This window comes from Anomaloglossus baeobatrachus, chromosome 4, assembly GCF_048569485.1.
Source record: "Anomaloglossus baeobatrachus isolate aAnoBae1 chromosome 4, aAnoBae1.hap1, whole genome shotgun sequence".
Taxonomy (NCBI): Eukaryota; Metazoa; Chordata; class Amphibia; order Anura; family Aromobatidae; genus Anomaloglossus; species Anomaloglossus baeobatrachus.
In genome coordinates, this window is record NC_134356.1 from 664,023,071 (window position 1) to 664,044,079 (window position 21,009).

General features: G+C 53.1%; 1 protein-coding gene and 1 non-coding gene across 2 annotated transcripts; both read left to right on the top strand.

Moving 5' to 3' along the window:
• Positions 1-1,619: 1,619 nt before the first annotated feature.
• Positions 1,620-20,905, top strand: TNPO2 (transportin 2). The gene is made up of 25 exons (XM_075346604.1): positions 1,620-1,692; positions 8,011-8,124; positions 9,917-9,992; positions 10,514-10,663; positions 10,896-11,002; positions 11,249-11,382; positions 11,471-11,552; positions 11,642-11,764; positions 11,847-11,965; positions 12,203-12,263; positions 12,947-13,115; positions 13,470-13,622; positions 13,714-13,939; positions 15,067-15,238; positions 15,448-15,534; positions 15,708-15,815; positions 15,917-16,075; positions 16,162-16,249; positions 16,372-16,470; positions 16,587-16,682; positions 17,207-17,282; positions 17,365-17,464; positions 17,550-17,624; positions 18,624-18,770; positions 18,855-20,905. Exons 1-24 carry the CDS (start codon positions 1,621-1,623, stop codon positions 18,729-18,731), a joined length of 2,754 nt encoding a protein of 917 aa, XP_075202719.1. The 5' UTR covers position 1,620; the 3' UTR covers positions 18,732-18,770; positions 18,855-20,905.
• LOC142304883 (small nucleolar RNA SNORD41) lies at positions 15,291-15,363 on the top strand. Its single transcript, XR_012753527.1, has one exon. It is a non-coding gene; the product is annotated as a small nucleolar RNA SNORD41 (small nucleolar RNA).
• Positions 20,906-21,009: the final 104 nt, after the last annotated feature.

Here is a 21,009-nt window from a genome sequence, read left to right on the forward strand (position 1 = left end):
ACAGTCCAAAGAAATCCTACGCGTGAACCCTGAGAGCAAGCTCACTCCGTTAGCCATACGGGTGAGCGGGACCCGAATAGTTCCAAACTTGAGGGTCCAATAGTGAGAACGTGCCACGGTAAAGGCCATATGCTAACAGCAACACCAAAGACAAGGATCCAGGCGTGCTCCCTCCATGCTGCAGTGGTGCTCAGAATTCTGGTTTACAAGCTGTCGATATTATTATTCCTGGACTGAGTACGCTGAAAAACCACTTTGCCTCTTCCCAACGGCACCCTGTCACCGACACTTAACGGGTCCCCGGGGCACAAACCCCTACCCACGGAGGGGTTAAAACATCTTGCTGCTACACCATCGACACCGGGCTCCCCCTCCCCAACAGCAGCGGTGTACATAGTTCACCCCCTTTAAATCGAGTGGCCGCACAACCCCCGGGTCCGGAGACCCCTCGAGCCACCGCGGATCCGGATCCGAGCACCCCTCCCCCCATCTCATTGTAGATTGTAAGCTCTCACGAGCAGGGTTGCCATTTTTCCTTTTAAGTATTGTATCCTCTATAATTGTTACTTGTTTGTATATGTTTATGAAATGTATATGTTCCTCCTGAATTGTAAAGCGCTGCGGAATATTTTGGCGCTATAGAAATAAAGATTATTATTATTATTAGCCCGGCTGCTGACACGGGGGCGGCACACACATACGCAGTGTCACAGCACACATGGCGCGGTCTCCTCCGTCTCCTCTCCTTTGAAGCTGTTCTGGGTGTATTAGTGCAGCAAGCGCCATCAGCAGAGAGGAGACAGGAAGGGAAACGTGTGTGCTCCCTGGCACAGGCAGTGACGGTGTGCATGCCCACATACACTGGCAGCATTCGGGCACAGTGGCCACTGCTCTATTAATGGGGCATATTGAGGCCCTGTTGGAAGGATAATGGGGTCCCAGCGGTTTAACCCTTTAAGTTATCAGGGAATAACCCTTTAAAGGTTATTAATTATCAGGCCGTGGCCTACGTGGACTCCCAGTAATCCTGAGAGCGGAGCTCTGAGTTGAGGTGAGCATTCATTGTCTATGGGACTGATGGACATTACATGCACACGTCCACTCCATTCAGGGCCACAGAGCTTCAGTCTCTGGATTACAGGGGGTCCAAGGGATCTACTATCTATAGAAAATGTATTCACTTTATACTTCTATACTCCTTTTAAGGCCACAAATGTCTGACCACTAAAGAGTTAAATAATCATGTGGTCTCCATCAAACCCCCACGTGCACTGGGGCCATGTGCCCTTCTTGGGGGTCAGCACTGTACATGGTGGCGTACAGCTCCTGACCACCAACCCAACACCAATCAGATTCCAGCTCTCGTAGTGAAAGTAGCGTTATTATTGGCTGTTTAATAATCTTCCTTTTCTTGCATCGCACCATTTTTGATTTTTGCAACTGCCCGACACAAAGATGGCGCCGCCAACAGCTCATGCCTCCCGATAGTCACGTGGTGCAACGCACTTGGCATGGCGGCATTTGAAATAGACCAGGCTAAAGACGGCGGCCGGGAGGGGTCATAGTAAACATGGCTCCGCCTATCTAAAGGCAGTTTATTGGTTGGTTGTAAGGGTGCAAATGACGTCATCAGCCCGCGCTCTCTCTCTTTCTGTGTCTCCGCCGCCTGCGAGTCTCCTCCATCCCTGCGAGGTGAGCGGCACCGGGGGGGATTACGGAGGGGGAAGCAGTCCGCGGCGGCGGTGGAGGGGGGCGGACCGGCTGATGGGAGGAGTGGGAGTGCGGGCGACAGCTACAGGTGGGAGCCGGCCGGGCCGGAGCACGGATTTATGGGGGATCGGAATCTGCTCCAGTGCGGCCGGATCTGCTGACCGAGGTTATGTGGAGGCCGGGATCTGTGCCGATCTGACCGGGATCTGTCCACTCTGGATGGAATAAAAATCTGCAAACTTCCCAGACCAATAAGATCGCAGGATCCACTAGAGTAGATGGTGGGACCTATTAGATCAGTCTGTGGGATCTGAGATCCACTAGTGCAGATAGTGGGGTCTGGAGTACACTAAGCCAAAGGGTGGGCTGTAGAATCTGGGATCCACTAGACCAGAAGGTGTGATGTACTAGATCAGATTATGGAGTATGGGATCCAATCAAGCAGAGGGTGGGCTGTGGAATCTGAGATCCAATAGAGCAGATGATTAGATATGGAATATGTGATCTACTAGAGCAGATGATGGGCCTTGGAATGTGTGGGATCAGCGAGAGCGGAGGGTGCGCAGTGTGGGATCAGCGAGAGCGGAGGGTGCGCAGTGTGGGATCAGCGAGAGCGGAGGGTGCGCAGTGTGGGATCAGCGAGAGCGGAGGGTGCGCAGTGTGGGATCAGCGAGAGCGGAGGGTGCGCAGTGTGGGATCAGCGAGAGCGGAGGGTGCGCAGTGTGGGATCAGCGAGAGCGGAGGGTGCGCAGTGTGGGATCAGCGAGAGCGGAGGGTGCGCAGTGTGGGATCAGCGAGAGCGGAGGGTGCGCAGTGTGGGATCAGCGAGAGCGGAGGGTGCGCAGTGTGGGATCAGCGAGAGCGGAGGGTGCGCAGTGTGGGATCAGCGAGAGCGGAGGGTGCGCAGTGTGGGATCAGCGAGAGCGGAGGGTGCGCAGTGTGGGATCAGCGAGAGCGGAGGGTGCGCAGTGTGGGATCAGCGAGAGCGGAGGGTGCGCAGTGTGGGATCAGCGAGAGCGGAGGGTGCGCAGTGTGGGATCAGCGAGAGCGGAGGGTGCGCAGTGTGGGATCAGCGAGAGCGGAGGGTGCGCAGTGTGGGATCAGCGAGAGCGGAGGGTGCGCAGTGTGGGATCAGCGAGAGCGGAGGGTGCGCAGTGTGGGATCAGCGAGAGCGGAGGGTGCGCAGTGTGGGATCAGCGAGAGCGGAGGGTGCGCAGTGTGGGATCAGCGAGAGCGGAGGGTGCGCAGTGTGGGATCAGCGAGAGCGGAGGGTGCGCAGTGTGGGATCAGCGAGAGCGGAGGGTGCGCAGTGTGGGATCAGCGAGAGCAGAGGGTGCGCAGTGTGGGATCAGCGAGAGCAGAGGGTGCGCAGTGTGGGATCAGCGAGAGCAGAGGGTACGCAGTGTGGGATCAGCGAGAGCAGAGGGTACGCAGTGTGGGATCAGCGAGAGCGGAGGGTGCGCAGTGTGGGATCAGCGAGAGCGGAGGGTGCGCAGTGTGGGATCAGCGAGAGCGGAGGGTGCGCAGTGTGGGATCAGCGAGAGCGGAGGGTGCGAAGTGTGGGATCAGCGAGAGCGGAGGGTGCGCAGTGTGGGAGGAGATTCGCGAGAGCGGAGGGTGCGCAGTGTGGGATCAGCGAGAGCGGAGGGTGCGCAGTGTGGGAGGAGATCCGCGAGAGCGGAGGGTGCGCAGTGTGGGAGGAGATCCGCGAGAGCGGAGGGTGCGCAGTGTGGGAGGAGATCCGCGAGAGCGGAGGGTGCGCAGTGTGGGAGGAGATCCGCGAGAGCGGAGGGTGCGCAGTGTGGGAGGAGATCCGCGAGAGCGGAGGGTGCGCAGTGTGGGAGGAGATCCGCGAGAGCGGAGGGTGCGCAGTGTGGGAGGAGATCCGCGAGAGCGGAGGGTGCGCAGTGTGGGAGGAGATCCGCGAGAGCGGAGGGTGCGCAGTGTGGGAGGAGATCCGCTAGAGCGGCGGGTGCGCAGTGTGGGAGGAGATCCGCGAGAGCGGAGGGTGCGCAGTGTGGGAGGAGATCCGCGAGAGCGGAGGGTGCGCAGTGTGGGAGGAGATCCGCGAGTGCGGCGGGTGCGCAGTGTGGGATCCACTAGGTCAGATTGGATCCTTTGACTAAGAAATCTGGGGTCCTCCCAGGTAGATCAGACGTTGTCTTAGCAGACATGACCCAGGATCTTTCCAGACTGGCCGCACATGTGATATTTATCTGCAGACATTGGCCGATTCTTGTATCGGTTGCTTCGGACTATTTCACTGTGGCTCCTGATGATTGGCCGTGCGAGGGCCGTGCGCTCAGGAGCAGCTTTCACTCTGCGCGGATCTGGTGATCTCACCCAGCTTCAGAACAGCGATTGAAAGCGCTGAGGTCATTGCCTAGGAAACCACTGCAGAGGTAGCTGGTAACCTAGGCAACAAGCAGTAAATTATTAAATTAAAGGTCTCTTCATTCTTTAGTACAGATTATTTTTTAAAGGGAATCTGTGACCAAGTTTTTGCTCCCCCATCTGAGAGCAGCATAATGTAGGGGCAGAGACCCTGATTCCAGTCATGTACTGAGCCGTTTGCTGTTTTCTCTGTTGCAGATCTAGCAGTTATACAGAGCTCATGAATATACTGGACTATATGCAGCGCGCAAAGTAGTCCTGTAATGATAATCTCTCCTGCTGACTAATCAGTGATTTTATCAAAACTACACTAAGCAGCTCAGTAAGTGACACATCGCTGGAATCAGGGTCTCTGCCCTATGTTAAGCTGCTCTCAGATTAGGTGGCAAAAATCTGGTGACAAGTTCTTTAGTCAGATAATACAAACTAGATGAAGTCCTCTGTTATCGTCCCACACGTGAGATGATCAGCCGGCACTGCAGATATATATCCCGTGTGTGGGGGGCCGATCGTATCCTGGGGGAGGTCTGTGATCTGCAGGCAGAGGATGAGGAGGCTCCTGACACATGGGAATCTGTAACCAGGTTTTTGCTCCCCTATTTGAGAGCAGCATAATGTAGAGACAGAGACCCTGATTCCAGCCATGTGTCACTTACTGGGCTATTTGCTGCAGTTTTGATAAAAATCACTTTTTATTTGCTGGAAATCTCTTAATGATGCGCTCCGTATAACCCCGCCCACACCACTCATTAGGAGTGTGTACACCGCCTGTCTCCCCCCCCCCCCCTTCTTTGCCGGCATCCTCTGCGCCTGCTCCCCCCCTTCCTTCTCTGCTTCCTCTGCGCCTGCTCCCCCCTTCCTTCTCTGCTTCCTCTGCGCCTGCTCCCCCCTTCCTTCTCTGCTTCCTCTGCGCCTGCTCCCCCCTTCCTTCTCTGCTTCCTCTGCGCCTGCTCCCCCCTTCCTTCTCTGCTTCCTCTGCGCCTGCTCCCCCCTTCCTTCTCTGCTTCCTCTGCGCCTGCTCCCCCCTTCCTTCTCTGCTTCCTCTGCGCCTGCTCCCCCCTTCCTTCTCTGCTTCCTCTGCGCCTGCTCCCCCCTTCCTTCTCTGCTTCCTCTGCGCCTGCTCCCCCCTTCCTTCTCTGCTTCCTCTGCGCCTGCTCCCCCCTTCCTTCTCTGCTTCCTCTGCGCCTGCTCCCCCCTTCCTTCTCTGCTTCCTCTGCGCCTGCTCCCCCCTTCCTTCTCTGCTTCCTCTGCGCCTGCTCCCCCCTTAATTCTCCGCTTCCTCTGCGCCTGCCCCCCCCTCCTTTCCTTCTCTGCTTCCTCTGCGCCTGCCCCCCCCTCCTTTCCTTCTCTGCTTCTTCTGCGCCTGCCGCCCCCCTTCCTTCTCTGCTTCCTCTGCGCCTGCCGCCCCCCTTCCTTCTCTGCTTCCTCTGCGCCTGCTCCCCTATCCTTCTCTGCGCCTGCTCCCCCATCCTTCTAGTCTTCCTCTGCACCTGCCCCCCCCTTTCCTTCTCTGCTTCCTCTGCACCTGCCGCCCCCCCCCTTTCCTTCTCTGCTTCCTCTGCACCTGCCGCCCCCCCCTTTCCTTCTCTGCTTCCTCTGCGCCTGCCGCCCCCCTTCCTTCTCTGCTTCCTCTGCGCCTGCTCCCCCCTTCCTTCTCTGCTTCCTCTGCGCCTGCTCCCCCCTTCCTTCTCTGCTTCCTCTGCGCCTGCTCCCCCCTTCCTTCTCTGCTTCCTCTGCGCCTGCTCCCCCCTTCCTTCTCTGCTTCCTCTACGCCTGCTCCCCCCTTCCTTCTCTGCTTCCTCTGCGCCTGCTCCCCCCTTCCTTCTCTGCTTCCTCTGCGCCTGCTCCCCCCTTCCTTCTCTGCTTCCTCTGCGCCTGCTCCCCCCGCTCCCCCCTTAATTCTCTGCTTCCTCTGCGCCTGCCCCCCCTCCTTTCCTTCTCTGCTTCCTCTGCGCCTGCCCCCCCCTCCTTTCCTTCTCTGCTTCCTCTGCGCCTGCCGCCCCCCTTCCTTCTCTGATTCCTCTGCGCCTGCCGCCCCCCTTCCTTCTCTGCTTCCTCTGCGCCTGCTCCCCTATCCTTCTCTGCGCCTGCTCCCCCATCCTTCTCGTCTTCCTCTGCACCTGCCCCCCCCTTTCCTTCTCTGCTTCCTCTGCACCTGCCGCCCCCCCCCCTTTCCTTCTCTGCTTCCTCTGCGCCTGCCGCCCCCCCCCTTTCCTTCTCTGCTTCCTCTGCGCCTGCCGCCCCCCCCCTTCCTTCTCTGCTTCCTCTGCGCCTGCCGCCCCCCCTCCTTTCCTTCTCTGCTTCCTCTGCGCCTGCCGCCCCCCCCCTTCCTTCTCAGGCTTTTTCTGCGCCTGCCCCTCCCCCTTCCTTCTCTGCTTCCTCTGCGCCTGCCGCCCCCCCCTTCCTTCTCAGGCTTTTTCTGCGCCTGCCCCCTCCCCCTTCCTTCTCAGGCTTTTTCTGCGCCTGCCCCCTCCCCCTTCCTTCTCAGGCTTTTTCTGCGCCTGCCCCCTCCCCCCTTCCTTCTCGGCTTTTTCTGCACCTGCCCCCCCCTTCCTTCTCGCCTTCCTCTGCGCGCCCCCCTTCCTTCTCGCCTTCCTCTGCGCCCTCTCCCCCTTCCTTCTCGGCTTCCTCTGCGCCCTCCCTCCCCCCCTTCCTTCTCGGCTTCCTCTGCGCCCTCCCTCCCCCCCTTCCTTCTCGGCTTCCTCTGCGCCCTCCCTCCCCCCCCTTCCTTCTCGGCTTCCTCTGCGCCCTCCCTCCCCCCCTTCCTTCTTGGCTTCCTCTGCGCCCTCCCTCCCCCCCCTTCCTTCTCGGCTTCCTCTGCGCCCTCCCTCCCCCCCCTTCCTTCTCGGCTTCCTCTGCGCCCTCCCTCCCCCCCCTTCCTTCTCGGCTTCCTCTGCGCCCTCCCTCCCCCCCCTTCCTTCTTGGCTTCCTCTGCGCCCTCCCTCCCCCCTTCCTTCTAGGCTTCCTCTGCGCCCTCCCTCCCCCCTTCCTTCTAGGCTTCCTCTGCGCCCTATCCTCCCCCCTTCCTTCTCAGCTTCCTCTGCGCCCTATCCTCCCCCTTTCCTTCTCGGCTTTTTCTGCGCCTGCCCCCCCCCCCCTTTCCTTCTTGGCTTTTTCTGCGCCTGCCCCCCCCTCCTTCTTGGCTTCCTCTGTACCCCCCTTTCCTTCTCGGCTTCCTCTGCGCCTATCCTCCCCCTTTCCTTCTCGGCTTCCTCTGCGCCTGCCCCGTCCCCCTTTCCTTCTCGGCTTTTTCTCCGCCTGCCCCCCCTTCTTGGCTTCCTCTGTACCCCCCTTTCCTTCTCGGCTTCTTCTGCGCCTTCCCTCCCCTCTTCCTTCTCGGCTTCCTATCTCACTGAGAACAAAAGGATCGGCAGAGAAAAATTGTATATGTGGGATCCTTGTCTCCACTGATATCCTGTGTTGGGGGGGGCATGCACCTTAGACCGGCGGTGGGTTCAGCTGATACCATTCATATGTATTGGAGATCCTTGCATACACATTGGCTGAACCCACCGATGTGAACAGGACTAACCCTTCATTTTATCTTTTTTTTCCCCCCTCCTGGGTGGTGAAGGGCAGGTTTTAACATGTGATAGCTTCCGGTGGAGGCAGATGAGCTGCTGCCGGTGATGTCTCGGTGATGCACACCTCTGACCTCTCCCTATTGTGACACCCGGGAGTTGAATACTTATGTAGTAGACGTGAGCTACCGGGGAGGAGCGGGGTCTCCTAATGGCACAGAGGATACCCGTGCTGACCCTGTGTGGCACTGCAGCACAGAGGACTTCAGGAGATGATATGAAGCTGGGTCTATTCACAGTCCAGCAGTGCCGCCCACAGGCAGAGACAAGGTACTGCACCTCTCAATATTTGTAATGCTACATTTCCATCTTTGTCTTTTTGCAGCCTGTGGTTGTGAAGATGGACTGGCGTCCGGACGAGGAAGGGTTACAGCAAGTCCTGCAGCTCTTAAAGGACTCCCAGTCCCCGGACACCGCCACCCAGAGAGTCGTCCAGGACGTATCCTTCACGTCACATCGGTGTATTGTCCGCTCTTGTACGGTCATGCTGGGTCTGGCCGCTCCAGATACCAGAAGTCCAAGGCACTGGGCGTCCTCCTTCATGGATATAGTTTTATAGAACCCAGTGCACACGTCGGAGGGGTGCAGAAAAAGTGCAACGTTTTGGCCACGCAGGGCCTTTGTCAAACCCTTACCGTACGCTCTTTAACCCCTTCAGCCCCCGGGCACTTTCCGTTTTTGCGTTTTTGTTTTTTTGCTCCCCTTCTTCCGAGAGCGGTAACTTTTTTATTTTTCCATCAATCTTGCCATATGAGGGCTTGTTTTTTGCGGGACGAGCTGTACTTTTAAATGAAACCATACGTTTTACCATATAGTGTACTGGAAAACGGCAACAAAATTCCAAGTGCGGAAAAATTGCAAAAAAAAGTGTGATCGTACAATAGTTTTTGGGATATTTTATTCACTGTGTTCACTATATGGTAAAACTGATGTATCTATGTGATGCCTGAGGTCGGTGCGAGTTTGTAGACACCAAACATGTATAGGTTTACCTGTATCTAAGGGGTTAAAAAAAATTCACAAGCTTTCCAAAAAAAGTGGTGCACGTTTTGCGCCATTTTCCAAAACCCGTAGCGTTCTCATTTTTCGGGATCTGGGACTGAGTGACTGCTTATTTTTTGCGTCTCGACCTGATGTTTTTAACGGTACCATTTTTGCGCAGATGCTACATTTTGATCGCCTGTTATTGCATTTTGCGCAAAATTTGCAGCGACCAAAAAACGTAATTTTGTCGTTTATAATTTTTTTGCCGCTACGCAATTTACTGATCAGATTAATTGATTTTATATTTTGATCGGGCGTTTCTGAACGCGGCGATACCAAATATGTGTATATTTTTTTTATTTTTTTAACCCTTTAATTTTCAATGGGGTGAAAGGGGGGGTGATTTGAACTTTTAGGTTTTTTTTTTTTTTTACTAGTCCCCCTAGGGGGCTATAGCGATCAGCAATCAGATCGCTTTTATCTATCTGCTGATCACAGCTATACAGCTGTAAACAGCAGATTCAGTCACTTTCTGTTTCACCCTGCTCTGAGCCGGGTGAAAACGAAAGTGAAACTTCAGCTGCAGGCGTCATCATAAGACCCTGTGCTACAATGGCAACCACCGAAAGTCACGTGATCATGTCACGTGACTTCCGGTGGGGGCGGGGTAAGTAACTGTCACGGCGGCACCCATATACATATCGCTGCCAGATTTTGGCAGCGAAATGTAAGGGGTTAATGGTCGCAGGTGGAAGCGATTCCACCCGCGGCTAGCAGGCACGCATGTCAGCTGTTGAAAACAGCTGATATGTGCGCGGATCGCCGCCGCCTGCCCACGGCAGGGGGCGGGGATTAACGGCACACGATCCATGACGTACCCAGTACGTCATGGGTCGTTAAGGGGTTAATGGCTTGATAAAGGCCCCGTGTGGCCAAAACGTTGCACTTTTTCTGCAATCCTCTGATGTGTGCACTGGCTTCAAAAACTTTTTCCATGAAGGAGGATTTTCGGTGCCTTGGACTTTCTGGCATCTGTTGTATGTGGGGGGGCTAGTAGCACATTCCTATGGAGGGGTGCACGGAGTGTTCGTGGCTGCGGCTTCCTTGTATCTCCCGTTTTACCTGCACATCTGGTGTTCTATAAGTGGGAGGCCGTGGTTATATATTTTTGGGGAGCAGGGGGTTCATATAGTGCAGCGTTCTTGGGTCACAGCAGATGGTCGCTCTTTCCCTGAACCGTCTCTCAGAAATTGAAGCAGCTGAACCAGTATCCCGACTTCAACAATTATCTGATCTTCGTGCTGACGCGGCTCAAGTCTGAAGGTGAGAAGAGGGCAGCCATGTGTATAACCGCCATATCTGAGGTCACAGTGTGGGTGGGGTATCAGCTCTGGAAACCTGGTGTGCCATCTTGGAGCTGATTTATGGAAACCTGGTACGACTTACTGGGTATAGTCTCTGGTTACTGTGTGCTACAGTCAGTAATATATGTGGACGCATGGTGTAGCATGCTGGGTCAACATGTCTGTGGATACTGACTGTCGTACTGGGTAGATTCTGTGGATGCGCTCCGTGCCGTACCAGGTGGATCGTGCAGTTGCGCTCCATGCTGTATTGGGTGGATCGGGTGGTTGCGCCCCGTGCCGTATCGGGCGGTTGCGCCCCGTGCTGTTATCGGTTGGATCGGGCGGGTGCGCTCCGCGCTGTTGTCGAGTGGAGGGGGGATGCGCTCCACGCCGTACCGGGTCACTTATAATTTGTGGTCTTTTATTTCAACTCCGCACTCGGATCTTGTGGGGTCCCTGTCTGAAGTCTCAGTATAATCCCCCGTATCTGTATTACAGATGAGCCCACGCGCTCCCTGAGTGGTCTGATCCTAAAGAACAATGTGAAGGCTCATTACCAGAACTTCCCGCAGCCCGTGTCTGAATTCATAAAGCAGGAATGTCTGAACAGCATCGGAGACTCGTCCTCCCTCATCAGAGCCACCATCGGTGAGTGCAGCTCGGGGTATGGCCGCTGTCATCCTGCGTCTTCTGGACATGATGCAGATCTGTGCACCCGACACACCGTGAGGGCTCTTGTATTCATACTGTCTGATCCAGAGAGGAGCAGTGTCTGTGCTATCAGCCCACAGCTGTAATGCCCATCATTAGCCTCTGGAGGCGCTGTGTGCATCCTTCACTTTGCTGTATGTTTTCGTTGATTTGCGCGTTTCCTCTCCAGGGATTCTTATCACCACCATAGCATCAAAGGGCGAGCTGCAGACCTGGCCAGAACTACTACCTCAGCTCTGCAACCTGCTGAACTCCGAGGACTACAACACCTGCGAGGTAAGCGGCAGAGGACGGGTACGTGGGACCTCCATTCCAATCCAGTGGTCCTTGACACTACAACTCCCAGCAAACCCTGCCAGGCACATACGGAGTATGGTCAGTGATTGAAGACGCCCAACATGTGCAGAGTGATGAGCAGCAGATCGAGTTTTGAGCAGGGTCTCCGGCCCCCTCTGATCAGCGGTGCAGTACAGGGGTCTGGGGGTCTGACCTCCACTGATCTAATATTCTCTCCTTTTTTAGGGAGCGTTTGGTGCTCTTCAGAAAATCTGCGAGGATTCCTCCGAGCTCCTGGACAGCGACGCTCTGAACCGACCGCTCAACATCATGATCCCCAAATTTCTCCAGTTCTTCAAGCACTGCAGCCCCAAAATCAGGTTCTCCATGTGACTTCCTCCGGCGGCCGTTGTTAAAGGGGCCGCATACACCCATGTCTGACGGGATCTTTCATCCTCTCACTTCCAGGTCCCACGCCATTGCCTGCGTAAACCAGTTCATCACGGACCGGGCCCAGGCGCTCATGGATAATATCGACACCTTCATTGAGGTCTGTATTCCTGTCGGCGCAATATACGTGGATACACTTATTACATTACCAGTCAGAGGGGAGTATAATTAACCCTTTCTTTCCCTCAGCACCTTTTTGCACTTGCGGTGGATGAAGACCCCGAGGTCCGTAAGAACGTGTGCCGGGCGCTGGTCATGTTGCTGGAGGTGCGGATAGACCGGCTGCTCCCGCACATGCACAGCATCATCCAGGTGTGTGACGGTCTCTTCTCCATCTTGGTCTTGGTGGGTTGGAGCCGCTCCGCTCAGTCGTGTCCTCCTCTTCCTCCTCCAGTACATGCTGCAGCGGACGCAGGACAGCGACGAGAATGTGGCGCTGGAAGCCTGCGAGTTCTGGTTGACTCTGGCGGATCAACCCATCTGTAAAGACGCTCTGTCCAATCACCTGCTGCAGTGAGTGCCCGGCATGTCTGCTCCATTATGTCCGGGGCACCGTCGCACTGACCTGATCGGGGTCTGAATATTTATGGGAATCTCCCATTTATTATCATAGATCTCAGTCTGATAAAGTATTGGCGGTGCCGCTAACTCACCTCATATAAGAAGTCCCATTCCCTCCCGCTGTACTGAGGTCTTTATGGTTGTGTGATTGTGTCTGCGACAGATAAAAATCTGCTGTTTGTCTTACAGGCTGATTCCAATCCTTGTGAACGGGATGAAGTACAATGAGATAGACATCATCCTCCTAAAGGTGAGTGCACGTGTTCCTGCAATTCTGAAGAGCTGGGGTTATGTCCGAGCCCAACATATAACCTAATGGGTTAATCTAGAGAAAAACATTAACCCTGTGAGGCTGATGCTAATTACCCCATATTCAGGAAAAGCCCCCTTTCCCCCTGCACAAAGGGCCGCGCCTCTCTCTGCCCGGCCCAGTATCAGGGCCCCCCGTGTCTCTCTGACTGCCCGGCCCAGTATCTGGGGGCCTGCCGCATCTCTCTCTGCCCCGCCTGGTGTCTGGGCCCGCCGCACCTCTCTCTGCCCCGCCTGGTGTCTGGGCCCGCCGCGCCTCTCTCTGCCCCGCCTGGTGTCTGGGCCCGCCGCGCCTCTCTCTGCCCCGCCTGGTGTCTGGGCCCGCCGCGCCTCTCTCTGCCCCGCCTGGTGTCTGGGCCCGCCGCGCCTCTCTCTGCCCCGCCTGGTGTCTGGGCCCGCCGCGCCTCTCTCTGCCCCGCCCGGTAACAAATCTACATCTGTGCTTATGATTTAACCTTAAATCTCTCCTCCAGACGTATATGACCCGCTTTCATCGTTGCAGCTCTTGGTATAAAAATGATCAATAGAGATCGCTCTTTACCATCGCTTCATGTATTTGTACATTGTAATAAGATCACCTCCCCTCCCCCAGCCCACATGTAATAATGGGATCTCTCTCCTCAGGGGGACGTAGAGGAGGATGAGACGGTACCGGACAGTGAACAGGACATTAAGCCGCGGTTTCACAAATCACGCACTGTGACCCTGCAACACGAAGAAGACCGCGCGGAAGGAGAGGATGATGCCGACGACGAAGATGATGACGATGACACGTTATCTGACTGGAATCTGAGTATGTGCTGCTCCTTCATAAGGCTCTTCACATTGCGCCCCTCCAGAAATGATGCAGATACATCCTCCCCTGAGTTACCCTGAGGGCTTCTTGTATTCATACTGTCTGATCTGTGCTCGGGGCCTTTTTGGGCTCTGCGCTCGGGGCCTTTTTGGGCTCTGCGCTCGGGGCCTTTTTGGGCTCTGCGCTCGGGGCCTTTTTGGGCTCTGCGCTCGGGGCCTTTTTGGGCTCTGCGCTCGGGGCCTTTTTGGGCTCTGCGCTCGGGGCCTTTTTGGGCTCTGCGCTCGGGGCCTTTTTGGGCTCTGCGCTCGGGGGCCTTGGTTTGGTGTAACAGGACATTGTGTTTTTCCTCAGGGAAGTGCTCGGCTGCCGCCCTGGACGTCCTGGCTAATGTTTTTCGAGAAGAGCTGCTTCCTCACCTTCTCCCACTTCTGAAGGGTCTACTGTTCCACCCAGAATGGGTCATAAAGGAGTCTGGTATCCTGGTGCTCGGGGCCATCGCTGAAGGTAGCACATTTCATGTACTTTGGTCATAAGGTGCCATTTATTTATTTTTTTAACCCATGACATACTGAGTTCCTGTTCTGCTTGGGTGCAGGCTGTATGCAGGGCATGGTCCCCTACCTGCCGGAGCTGATTCCTCACCTCATCCAGTGCCTGTCTGATAAGAAGGCTTTGGTTCGCTCCATCGCCTGCTGGACGCTGAGCCGATATGCCCACTGGGTGGTCAGCCAACCCCCCGATCAGTATCTGAAGCCCCTTATGACTGAGCTACTGAAACGAATTCTGGACAGCAACAAGCGAGTGCAGGAAGCAGCGTGCAGGTATCGATGGCCGGAGAGTGTCTCTGTCTGTCTGTCTGTCTGTCTGTCTGTCTGTCTGTCTGTCTGTCTGTCTGTCTGTCTGTCTGGTTTGTTTGTTTGTTTTCGGGGCATCATCTACATCCTCCAGGTTTATGGAGTACTGAGGTGACCGGAAGGGAGCCTTTAGGCTTCCATAGTAACCCCTGATCTCGGAGTACAGCTTTGGTTGTGACTGGAGTAAAGGGTGAAGTCAGATGACTGGGCATGGGTTGCAGCTTTAAGCCTGGGACAATGTACAGGAGTACTGCCATCTTGGTAAGCGGTGACCTATTGGTAGAATATTTAATGGTCGGCCTCTCGGACCCTCACCAAGCCTGAGAGGGAAGGGGCTGGTGCATTGTACAGGGACCACTCCTGGTCGCCAGCAACAGTACCGCCCTATGGGATGCAGCACAAAAGGCCCTTGTGGCCCTTCCCAGAGGTTAAGAACCCCCCCCCCCCCCCATCCTCATTAATTGATAGCCACTGATTAGTTGTCCTGGTGGTACATATTCGCTTCCATCACGCAAAAACATGATGTTGTGCCTGGCCAAGAAATCAAAAGTTATGCACGGTGGCTCAGTGGTTAGCACTGCAGCCTTGCAGCGTCGGGGTCCTGGGTTCGAATCCCACTAAGGACAATATCTGCAAGGATTTTGTATGTCTTCCCCGTGTTTGCGTGGGTTTCCTCTGGGCTCTCCGGTTTCCTCCCACACTCCAAAGACATACAGTTAGGGAATTTAGAATGTGAGCCCCAATGGGGACAGTGTTCCCGATATATGTAAAGCGCTGCGGAATATGTTAGCGCTATGTAAAAAAAAATAGAGGAAAAAAAAATGTTACCGTAGATTTTGACATGCAGAGGACCGCAGGGATACTAATGTGGCCGCTGGTTCAGGACCCTCGGATCGGGTCGCTCATCTCTACTGACGGCTTGTACTAATAGAGTAATGGTTGTCAGATTCATTTAAGGCTTGAAATCTCCCAAAATTGTGCGAGATTCTCTCCCATGTTCCTTTAGTATGTCTCATCGTGGGGAGTCTTCAGTGGCTGATAGAGGAGAACAATAGCTCGCATTGAACTGAATATAGAGCGTTTCTTTTCCTCAGTGCATTTGCTACCCTGGAGGAAGAAGCCTGCACGGAGCTCGTACCGTATCTGAGCTTTATCCTGGACACCTTGGTTTTCGCCTTTGGAAAATACCAGCACAAGAATCTCCTCATCCTGTACGACGCCATCGGGACCCTCGCCGACTCAGTGGGGCACCATCTAAACCAGCCGGTGAGTGGAGGGGAGTTATCGAAATTGAGGGATTGCGCAGGGGACGGCGTCTCTGGAGGTGATGATGATGCATATAACATGATGATGATGCACATGATGTCTTGTATTCATACTGTCTGATCCAGAGATCTCTACGGAGGGCTCCTGTAGATGAGCTCATATATTATATTATATCTGATTTATTATATCTTCTCCCCCCCCCCCCCCAGGAATACATTCAAAAACTGATGCCCCCTCTGATCCAGAAGTGGAACGAGCTGAAGGATGAAGATAAGGACCTTTTCCCGCTTCTGGAGGTGAGGACTGGTCCATTAGGTCTGTATGGAGGGGGTGTGATGTAGACACGTGACTCTGAATGCCACGTGTTGGTACCTTGTATTCATACTGGCTGACCCCCGGGGACTGGTGCAGGGTATAATGGTCGGAGGTGTCGCTCATCCGTCTGTGTAACCCGGGTGTTTTCCTCCAGTGCTTGTCGTCCATTGCCACCGCCCTGCAGAGCGGATTCCTCCCGTACTGTGAGCCGGTGTATCAGCGCTGTGTCACATTGGTGCAGAAGACCCTCGCCCAAGCTATGGTGAGTGCATCCCCCGTATAGGTAAAGTATCATCCTGACCACCATCAGTCAAGCAGCAGATCTGCGCTGCGTGTTGTGCTGACGCGTTTTGTGTCCGGCAGATGTACAGTCAGCATCCGGACCAGTACGAGGCTCCCGACAAAGACTTCATGATCGTGGCCTTGGATCTTCTCAGCGGGCTGGCCGAGGGGCTGGGAGGCCACGTGGAGCAGTTAGTGTCCAGGAGCAACATTATGACCCTTCTGTTCCAGTGCATGCAGGTGAGGGCAGTGGATTTACTCTTGGTAAGTCACAGGCCCTTTGGGAATGCGGCCGTTTTCTGAGGGTTCTCTACCTTTACTTATAGGACATCATGCCGGAGGTTCGGCAAAGCTCCTTCGCCCTTCTGGGTGACCTGACGAAGGCATGTTTCTTGCACGTGAAACCTTGTATCTGTAAGTAATGGCCTCCTAACGATACTGAACTGGTAAACGGCATGGGGCGGCCATAACCCCTACATGCTCCATGGTGTGTATGTATAATTTGTGTATAAATGTGTCCCCCCTTCTCGTTACAGCTGAATTTATGCCCATTCTTGGCACCAACCTAAACCCCGAATTTATCTCTGTCTGTAATAACGCCACCTGGGCCATCGGGGAGATCTGCATGCAGATGGGTGAGGATGCACTTATATAGAAGTAGTCATATATACTGGGCTGAGTCCGTCCCTATGTATGGTATGGGCGGCCTCTGCCGGCATTGTCTGACATGACATCTCTTCTATCTTGACAGGGGCAGAGATGCAACCATACGTTCCCATGGTCCTGAATAACCTGGTAGAAATCATCAACCGGCCGAATACGCCCAAGACGCTGCTTGAAAACACTGGTAAGTGTCATCCGGATATTTTCTGTTTGGATTTTCATGGGCTCCCCACCCAATTTGTTGTTTTTGGGTTTTTTTATTTAAATTATTATTATTATTATTATTATTATTATTATTATTATTATTATTATTATTTTAATTATTAGTTAAATAAAGAATAAATTGAATAAAAAAATGTAATAAATTAAATAAAAATAAAATAAATAAAAATTAATATTTTTTATTAATTTTTTTATTTATTTTTTATTCAATTCTTTTTTTATTATTTTTATTTTTAATTTTTTTATTTTGTATGGATAAAATTAATTTATATTAATGTCATAGTAACAAACTCAGCTGTGTGAGCATATTGTTTTGCACATTTCAGAGTAGGACAAGGTTTTGTAGATGTTTTCTGCCTCTGAATCCAAACCAGAATGTTTCCTTTCCATGGATCCAGTACTTTTTGCTGTAACTCTGGTTTTTATCCCCGGGACCCTTGTGCTCCGACGCTCACTTGTATCTCCCCTTCTCTCCCGATTTCCCAGCTATCACTATCGGGCGCCTCGGCTGTGTATGTCCCCAGGAGGTCGCGCCCATGCTGCAGCAGTTTATCCGGCCCTGGTGAGTTGTGGGCACTCGCTCACCCCCTGATCTGTATTTCTAGATTATTTGGGGCTTTCTTCACCATTTCCTCTTATCTCAGGTGCACGTCTCTGCGTAATATCCGCGATAACGAGGAGAAGGACTCTGCCTTTAGGGGGATCTGCATAATGATCGGCGTCAACCCTGGAGGAGTAGTGCAGGTGATGGGGCACGCCGGGGTCTGTTAGTGGATGGGTCTTCTCGCTGCCGTCTCTCGGTGTTCATTCATCTCCTTTTACCTTGCAGGACTTCATCTTTTTCTGTGACGCTGTGGCCTCCTGGGTGAGCCCCAAGGATGACCTGAGAGACATGTTCTATAAGGTCAGTGATTGCGCCCAGTCTATGGGGATGACTGGAAAGTGTGTACACCGCTCCCCATCATATAACTGCCGAGGATTGAGTGATCTGCTGCAGTGATGAGGGTTTGCGGTCACTTGTTGGACTCCATTCGCAGATCAGCTTTGCCCTTTGTTCAGCATGTACACTAGGAAATCTCCTGACTATAGGGTTCCATAAGCCCAGCAGCCTCCATAGGGTCCGTATATGTCAGTATACTACGTGTTCCCTTTACTGAGATTAGTGAATGGGGTCACAGTGCTACACCAGCACACCAGAGGTCTATAGAGTCAGTCAAGCATGTGCACTGCCGCTCAAGCCATACTGGAGATATAAGTGCTCTGTACTGGATTGTGGGGGGGAGGGGGGGGGTGGGTCTCTGTTTTAACAATCCTTTCCATATGACTTAGGATATATATGCCAGATCAGAATCCCAATTTGCGGACACAGTGTTTCGGGGTGCTGTTGATATGTGATAACTTGTGGTTATTAGAAACACCCCTTCTTTTTTTAATGGGACTCTCTGGCAGGAACATTAATACTTACTGGATATCCCTCTTTTAGCACTGGGTGAAGCCTTTAAAACAAACCTGTCAGCTGATTCTTGCTACTTAAACGCTGCCATTATTAATGTTTACCTCCGAAAAGAGAAGCTGATAATGTTGCAATTGAAAGGACGAGTCTCGGAATTAGCTCCCCCCGCGCCCGTCTCGTTCCCCCGCGCCCGTCTCGTTCCCCCGCGCCCGTCTCGTTCCCCCGCGCCCGTCTCGTTCCCCCGCGCCCGTCTCGTGTGTGTTTCTCCCTCCCCACCCCCCGCGCCCTTCTCGGTGGAAACACATTTATAATGAGGTAGCACTCGCTGATCCCCATGGTTTTCGCAGTATGAATTCCCTGATGACTGGTTCCCTTTTAAGCGAGGGCACAGGGGGATATGCTCCTATCCCTCATCAGTTTCTGAATATTCTTCTCACCTTTGTTTTTCAGATTTTGCACGGTTTTAAGGAGCAGGTCGGGGAGGATAATTGGACCCAGTTCTCTGAGCAGTTTCCTCCTCTGCTGAAGGAGCGGCTGGCTGCGTTCTACGGGGTGTAATGTGATCATGGGTAAATCTACACATACCCAGCGTGGGAGGTAAGGAGCGGAGGGGTCTGCTGCGGGGAGGGGGCGCCGCTGGGGACAGGCGGTGGTTATATTGTTGTCTTTCTCTTCCTCCAGGTTCCTGTTAGGTCCATGAGGTCATTGGGATTGGTGTCCTACACCCCACACATCCAGTCTTTAGCGGGGTTTCAGGGAACAGTGTCCTGGGTCAGCGACATCCCTCCATTCCAGACTCCTTCCACCCGACTCCCAAGACACCTCAGCGGAGAACAGCAGGACATAATCACTACGCCGCCCTCCCGCTCTCGGAGATCTTCTTTTTTTTTTTATATTTTTATTTTCTAGTAACAGAGCATGATGGGGGGAGTTGTCTTAGGATTGAGATTTTAACCCTTGTAGGGTGGGGGGTGGAGGAGCTGGTCCCAGGTCAGGGAAGGAGGGTTGGAGGGTTAGACTATAGAGCGGGAGGGAGGAAGGGGGATCTACGGCTATAGAGACAGTTCGGAGCAGGTTAGGGTCAAACATTAAATAATAAAATCTAATCACAGCAGAATAGGGTTGTAACCACAGGCGGGAAGGTCGGCCATATTTAAAAGGCCCAGATTCAGCCGGAAGAAAAGATGGTAAAGTCAAGAGATCGTGAATTTTTTTTTTTTTTTTTTTATTTCTTTGCGTCTTACTACTTTTTTTCTCCCTTGCTAATTTGCACAAAAGGTAAATGATTCACAAGTTCTCAGATCAATAGCCTTTATTGCTGCGGCAGGAAGAGTCTCAGACGGGTTGTGGTTTCCTCATTTTTATTTTTCCTAAATCATTTCCAGCTTTTTTTTTTTTTTTGCAGCAATCAGATGGTTACGCGAAACGCGTGTAGGGGCCAACACTTGGGGGAATATGGGGAAAAAAGGTATTCTAGCTTCCAGTGCAAAGTCAGATCCTTAGTGGGTTAATGGCGAATGAATGAGCTTTCTATCCGGAACCACAGATTACAACGGGCGCTGGGACGAGGGGCGTCTCCGCCGGCGGTTGGACGTGGTACCCATGGGCATTAGCAATAATGAAGAGCTTTATGTATCTGGATTTAAAGACCGGAGCCGTTAAGGGTTAAACTGCTATGGCAGTGATATCCTGATGTGGCCATTGTGCGCCCCCTAATGATGGCAATCAAAGCATACTTTACCAAGGCACACGGTTTAACCCCTTCTTGTATGAGGGTAGACCCTTTTAGTTGTTTGATAGATATGCAATATCAGTCCATAGGGGTCATTGATGCCACCAATAAAAATCTGAAACTTTGAAGCCCTCCCCTGTCTTCAGTGTTTGCAGCGGGACAGAAGCCGACCCTACATGTCGTGTCTGGTCCTCAGCATTAGTAAAGATGGGGTTGGGCACATTTCATGGCACTGCCCCATAATTGAGTGCCATGGGTGATGCATGGCGAATCCGGTCATTCCAGATCTCGCACAGGTCAGACGTTTCCTAATGGTGCAGGGGGCTAGAGGGCACGTGTTTAGGGCAAAGGATCCATTTTTTTTCCCCCCCCCCTCTTTTGCATATAGAGTGCGGTGCGGCGTTACCAAACCCGTATCGGGGAGGCATCCGACGGTCTGCGACCAACATTCCAGTTTACATACCGACAGAAAACGTATATATATATGTATTTTTCTTATATATAAATAGAGAGAAAGAGAGAATTGTAGCCATTTCCAGCCGATGAAGGAGAAGAAAGGTCCTGAGACTTGACTGACACTGTGAAAAGGGAGACGAGCGTGTAATGTGGCTTCAGGCTTAAGCGCGATCGAGGAAAGGGTTAAACCAGCTGTGGCGGGAGAGGGTGGGGAGGGGGATCGGTTTTAATAGGTAGAGCAGGGTTTCTGCGGTTTAGATGGCGTCCGGGTACGTGTCGTGAAGTGTGAGCTCCTGGGCCGAGGGTTCATTAGCATCCTCCCTTCCTGTTTTGTATAGTAGGGCACACCACTAGGCTCCAGGCGAATTCTGGGACTGTATATTGGTATTTGTGATGTAATGTTTCCTATGGTAAAACTGCAGTGTATTTAGTGTAAAGCCGTCTGCTTGCACCTTTGCTCAGATGAGAATTATATTCTCATTTTATGTATATTTTTTTTTCATTTTTTTTTTTTTTTTTTTTCTTTAACTAAAATGCAGTTTTTTTTGTGACTCTACTCGTCTCCTGTCCTGTTATTTCTATGGAGTGTTGGGGTCTGTACTGAAAAAAAGAGATTTTTTTATCAATTTCTGCAAAACATTATTCTCA